Here is a 5,857-nt window from a genome sequence, read left to right as displayed (position 1 = left end):
CTGCCCGTGCCCTCCTTTCCCATGAAGAAGAGAAGAAGCTTGAGGATCGCGTGAACACGCTTCAGTTTTCTTATTCTTTTCTATAGATGTGGGGAAAAGAACAGCCGATTGTGTGAAAAACCCAGTGCCTGCAAAAAGGGACATTGGCCATCCAGGCGAAGGTGCGCGAGGGAGAGCACTAATCGCTGAACCAGGAGACAAATACGATTACCAGCTCCGAGCCTTGAGTCAGAAAGTCTCATAGACTTTAAGATGTTAATCCCCAACATAATCCTTCCTTTGGCGTGTAGGAATAGTGCAGCCACAAGAGTTGTTTTGTTATTTATATTGGCGTTTAATAAAACTCAGCCAGTGGTGAATGGGCTGCCCACTCTCCAATGGTAATTAATTCCCTATTTCAGTGACCCAATTGTGCTGGGATAGAGCAGTGGGACAGTCCCACTGCCCCAACCCGCCTTTGTGCAGCTACACGGCTCTCGTGCTTCAACAGCTATGGAAACTCATTCTTTTGATGTCATTCAATGAGTTTTCCTTGGGCATCTTCTAAACTTCAAGGACCCTTTTCTTTCTTGAACGCCTGAAAAGCAGGACTAGCTTGACCACCTCTGTAGAATTTAATGATTTGGTGAAAGGGCCTTTTTTGGGGGGGGGGGAGTTGTGTAAGGAAAGAGAGAAAGAAAATTTGGCAGGCTGGCTATCAAACAGGGGGATATCCAAACTCAGGTGTGCCGAACTCACTCAGCTCCTAATTTATACAAGTCTTAAAAGCCACTTTTCCTTACTCAGAATACTTGGGGGCTTCTCTTAGTCAAGGCATTTCTAGAAGGGATTTGCCAGTGAGCAATAACTCTGTTTTACAGAGGTGAGTAAAGATACAAATGGTGTTTCAAGAAAGGATTTCCCTCAGAAAAGGGAAAAACACCTGGATATTTTTGCCCAGAAGGGGAAAAATACCAGATACCTGGAACAGGTTATTGGTATAAAGCGTGTCTGCAGGTTTATACTTTTTGACTGTGTGGTGATGTGGCTGAAAGGGAACACATGAAGAACATGGAGTTATCCTGCAGAGCCACCCCGGTCCAGGCAGCCTCTTCTATGTCTTTATACACACTTCCAAAAAAAAAAAAAAAAGCCCTTCGCAAGTCACAAAAAATTCAGGATTCAACTAAGAAAACACAGAGTGAACCATATGGCCAGGGTGGCTCGAGTTGGCTGCATTTTCCCTCAGACAAAGAAGGGATTGAGAGTTGAAGGAAAGGAGAAAAAAACCCAACTTTCCGGCTGATGAAGCTGTTGTCTGGAGGCAATGATCCCAAATCTCAAGGCTTTATTCCAGGCTCCGACTGAGACGTGATATGTCATATGATTAGCATCTTTCATATTTACAAGAGTAGTGCGGGCTGCCAGTCTTTAGAGAAAGGCGAGAGAAAGAAGGGGCATATGCTGAAATGGATTTAGCATTTGAAAGAGAGAAAAGAGAGCGGATAAATACACTTAAACGAGGATTTAGTTTTACTCCCGTTGAGTTCTAATGGCTTGTTGATTGAGATTTTAGGGAGCTGGGACAGAGGTGTCAGCAGTAATTTAAAGGCGCTATTCAGCCCTCCCCCGGCGGAAGGAGCCGGCGCTGCCCCTCAGGGCGGAGCGGTGCTGCGGTCGCTGTGGGGGGCTGGCGGGAGGGGCGCATCACCGCCAGGGCGGCTCCCTCCGCCGCGCGCGCGGCGCCATCTGGCGGCGGCGGGACCCGCGGGGGACTGAGGCACCCGGGATCAGGAAAATTGGGAAGCAAATGGGGAATTCCCGGTGTCTGGCACCTGGCAGAAGGGACACCACCGCAGCACTGCTCACAAGCACCGTCCAGCCTAGCCTTGAACACTTACAGGCATAGGGCAGTCCCAGCTCCTCTGGGCAACCTGTGCCAGGTGCCTCACTACTACCCGCACAGCAAAGAATTTATCCCTAATATCGAGCTAAACCTGTCCTCTGGCAGGTGAAGACATTCCCCCTTGTCCTGTCACTCCATGCCCTTGTGACAAGTTGTTCTCCAGCTCTCTTGAAGCCCCTGTAGGCACTGGAAGGGGCTTAAGGTTTTCCCAAGAGCTTGGGAAGGGGCCTTTTAATTGTTTTAGCCGAAGCTCCTTCCTGGATGTGACCTACCTGTAAATATGGAAGGTGACAGAATTGTTCTGAAGTACCATATTGTTTAATCCGAAGAACAATGAAATATCACTAAAACAATTAGCTACATTGTAAGGATAAAAGAATGTCACTTCTCAAGCAGCTAAAGTCACTCTATTTATGGTTATCAACCAAATGAAGTCACTTTATTCATTTTTACTCACATAAACACAAGTATCAGTGTTCTTTAAGCAGAAGTGTCAGTGCACTGAGATCAAAAAAAATATCCCACGTTAAATAAATACTAGATTAGCAATAGCTCTGGTAATTTTTACAGACAAGCAGTTAATATTTTGTTCACAAAATCAACACCTATTTTATTTTTCCTTTTTCTTACTCAGTTCTTCTTCCTGCCAATTCTCCGAGTAAGACTTGAGAATGTCATTTAGCTGCTGCTCGCACTGGCTTGCATGTTGTAATCCATTTTCCCATCCTAAAAGCAGCAATAAACAGGATAATTACGTCTCTCTTTACAGCATCCATCATGGAATCAGCCCCTGGCAATGCCACCATCTATTTCCCCAAGAGGACCAACTGGCTGTGATATTTCTGCTTGGAAAATGGTTCTTTGGAATCCAGTCACTAACAAGATGCTTTCTTTGATGTCAGCCAAGCAGGTAAGGTCCCATTACTGGATAAAAAGAGTTTGCAGGTAAAGCTGCAAACATGCAACTTGCACATTCTTGCATTTTCCTGCGATATATTAGATACTCTGCGTAGTATTAAAAATTAGAGTTTATATGTAATGAATGTAGTGGTTGCTCTAGTGTACATACCAGATATTTTATATGTTATTACACATATAATGTATATAAAACTTAAAGTGTATTAAACATAGTCTAATTAAAGAAAATGAGGCGCACAATTTCAAAAACCCCCGAAAAGGAACTTACTACCTTTGCAGTGATGAATTACTCTTCCCCACAGCTTGTTCCTGCTCAGACAGGCCAGACTTCCCACAATCAGCAGGTGCCTCTTTGCCCTCGTTAGTGCCACGTTCATCCTCTTCTCCGAGTCTATGAACCCAAAGTGCCTCGTCCTGACACACGACAGGACGATGATTTCCCTCTCGGCGCCTTGGAACGCGTCCACCGTGGACACCTGGACAGGCTTGACTTCAAAAGCCTCAGAGTGAACCCCACTGAGCAAATTCTGAATCTGTGGGCAAAGAAACAGGGAAGGGGATGAGATTGGCTACTCAGCGTACAAGTACATTTAAGAAAACTGCTTTATTGATTTTTATTATTGATTTATTATACAAACCTTATACATCTGTGATTTATAAAGGGTAATCACACCAATAGCAGCTCCTTCTATTCCACTTGCAATCAGAGACTGGATGAGCTTGACTGTAAAATGAGCTTCTGCCATGTTATAAAAGCTGTTGTCTCTTTCAATCTGGAAAGAGGGAAGAAGATTCCCAAATTAGTTCACACCAACAATGTAAAAAGAAATGGAATGGAGGAAAAACTACAATATTGACTTCTTATGTAAGAAGTATAAAAGAAGTGTTGAGCAACTTACTTGCTCCATGCCATGAACGCTATAAAAGCACAGTGTGGGAAGCCATTCCAATAAAGGAGTCCTGTCCTCCTCAGAAATCCCATCTATGAGGTTCCCTTCATAGAACAGCTCGTTGGCGATGGCACTGAGGGCAGGGTGACAGCGGTACTGTGTCCGGAGAAGTATTGGGTTATGTCCCTAAAGAACGAGGATAGAGACATTAGGACTGGGAAGGGGGAAGTGTTCACATGGATGGAACTTGGAGCAACCTGGTCTAGTGGAAGGTGTCCCTGTTTATGGCAGGGGGGTTGGATTAGGTGACCTTTGAGGTCCCTTCCACCCCAAACCATTCTGTGATTTTATGATCTTTTGCAATGCTGAAACACTGATCCTCTGACAGCCGAACCAGAATTCCCCTAGTGACTTCAGTGGACCTACAATTCCACTCTCCACCTTTTCCAAAGGTGTGTTTAGCAGCACCCACCATTAAGCAGAGCCGATCAAAGAGAGTCTGCTCCAATCCCTGCTCATGAACACTCTCAGACCCTTGAACAGTTGGTGGCAGTTGCTTGGGGTCTCCAACAAGGACAAGCTTTTCACACTGAAACCTAAATAAGAATGTGAAAAAACAAGGAAAGAAAAGTGTTCTAAAAAGGACGTTAAACTGTTCATAACCAAAGCGTGTGCTGTGTTTCTGGATCACATTGCTTCCCATCAGCCTCCCTTCTCCACCCCAGTTTAATAACACCTAAGGGCAGGCCTCAATGTGAAATCACTCTTTTTGCTCTCTGAGGCGAGACCTCGGGGTTCATGTCCTTGAAAAGGTGTGGAGTTTGGCACTATTTGGAGCCTGTGTCCCTGCTGAAGCCCCACAGGAAGGCTGTACCTGGCGATGGGAAGGAGAGAAGCAGGTTCAGTCATCTGACTGCACTCATCCAGCATCACCACAGGAAACCTCAGCGCGTTCAGACAAGGGAAGGGGCAGGCAGCACACGTCACTCCAACCACTTTCACCTTCCATGAGCAAGGAGAAAATGGGTAGGCAAAAAGTTATGATCATTTCAAAGTTAAGATCATTTCAAAGTTAATCTCTGTGCAGCACATCTCCTCTGTGCAGGAGAATACACCTAAACTTATTTTTAGAAATAAGACACTAAGCTACACCTGTGGAATCAAACCTAACATTCACTTTATTTTTCAAAACCAGGAGAGGGGATTCCCAGTTTCCATTTGCTGTGCCCTGTGGATAAGACACAGCAAATCCCTGCTTTCCCATCTCATCTCTTTGACTGTACCTGTTGCAGAATAGTTTTATTGGTCCCCAGTTTATGCTGCTCAATGCTCTTCCTGACATATATTTTTTCAGCTGGAGTCAAATCTTCTTTCATGAGAGCAAGCAGCTCTTTCAACTGCTCATTTTCATTTCCTGACCCTGCATGTAAACTTCAAAGAAGATTTCGTAATATACATTACAGTAACTGAAAATAGCAGTTCTTAGAAAAAGAATCATACTTTATACATAACATCACTTTACAACAATGTGCTAACATACCCCAAATTGCTTCAGATCCTTCAAAGAGGTTTTCTTACCTATGGGGAAGAATTGCTTTCGTGATTTTCCTTATACTTCCCACTCTTATAAAATCCTCAAATCCAAGATCGAGCAGACTTTAAAGAAAGAGATGATAAAAATTACAGAAATGGAAAAAAGAAATATTGAAAACTTTAAAAGTGGTTTCAAAAGACACATCAGAACACGGAGGAACGCAAACTTCGTTGATTAATGGGATGAAGTACCTCAGTAATTCAAGAAAATCAAAATAAATTACCTCATCATGATTTGCCTCAAAAATGCTTAATGCCTTGATGATTCCCCCCTCATAGTCTTCCACATGTATCTTCCCTTCCTTTTTCCTTCCAAACCTTGAGTTTTTTATTTCATATTAACTTCATGCTGAATTTTCATAAATCTGATTCTCTCTGCCGCTCCTTCCCCTACTGCTACATCTCAAAGATTCCTGAGCAGTATTACTTTGTCATGATGAATTTTAATAGTATATTTGATGAGAGTAAAGCCTAATATTGGTCTTCTGTAAATGTTTTGTGTAGCTTTCATTCTCTGAACTGTGCAAAAGAGCTGAGATAAAATTAAAGCCTGTGTGCGGCACTTTTTAGG

At 43.5% G+C, this 5,857-nt stretch overlaps 1 protein-coding gene and 1 long non-coding RNA gene across 10 annotated transcripts in view; one reads left to right on the top strand and one right to left on the bottom strand.

Moving 5' to 3' along the window:
- The window catches only part of LOC108447840, a 21,222-nt gene that overhangs the window by 2,353 nt on the left and 13,012 nt on the right, over positions 1 to 5,857 (top strand). For all 7 annotated transcript variants that reach the window (XR_001863538.1, XR_001863543.1, XR_001863541.1 and 4 more), the window contains exon 2: positions 2,655 to 2,795. This is a non-coding gene — a long non-coding RNA (uncharacterized LOC108447840). The remainder of the gene's footprint in view (positions 1 to 2,654; positions 2,796 to 5,857) is intronic.
- ZGRF1 (zinc finger GRF-type containing 1) overlaps positions 2,292 to 5,857 on the bottom strand; it is a 16,105-nt gene continuing 12,539 nt past the window's right edge. For all 3 annotated transcript variants that reach the window (XM_017738998.1, XM_017738999.1, XM_017739000.1), the window contains 8 exons: positions 5,272 to 5,349; positions 4,977 to 5,124; positions 4,568 to 4,695; positions 4,166 to 4,289; positions 3,703 to 3,879; positions 3,442 to 3,576; positions 3,075 to 3,336; positions 2,292 to 2,611 (listed from right to left, as the gene is read on the bottom strand). In XM_017738998.1, coding sequence (XP_017594487.1) covers positions 2,496 to 2,611; positions 3,075 to 3,336; positions 3,442 to 3,576; positions 3,703 to 3,879; positions 4,166 to 4,289; positions 4,568 to 4,695; positions 4,977 to 5,124; positions 5,272 to 5,349 — 1,168 coding nt within the window. In that variant the 3' untranslated portion in view covers positions 2,292 to 2,495. The remainder of the gene's footprint in view (positions 2,612 to 3,074; positions 3,337 to 3,441; positions 3,577 to 3,702; positions 3,880 to 4,165; positions 4,290 to 4,567; positions 4,696 to 4,976; positions 5,125 to 5,271; positions 5,350 to 5,857) is intronic.

This window comes from Corvus brachyrhynchos, unplaced genomic scaffold (assembly GCF_000691975.1).
Source record: "Corvus brachyrhynchos isolate BGI_N302 unplaced genomic scaffold, ASM69197v1 scaffold597, whole genome shotgun sequence".
Taxonomy (NCBI): Eukaryota; Metazoa; Chordata; class Aves; order Passeriformes; family Corvidae; genus Corvus; species Corvus brachyrhynchos.
The sequence above is the reverse complement of the archived record's forward strand: the minus strand, read 5'-3'. Positions and strand labels throughout refer to the sequence as shown.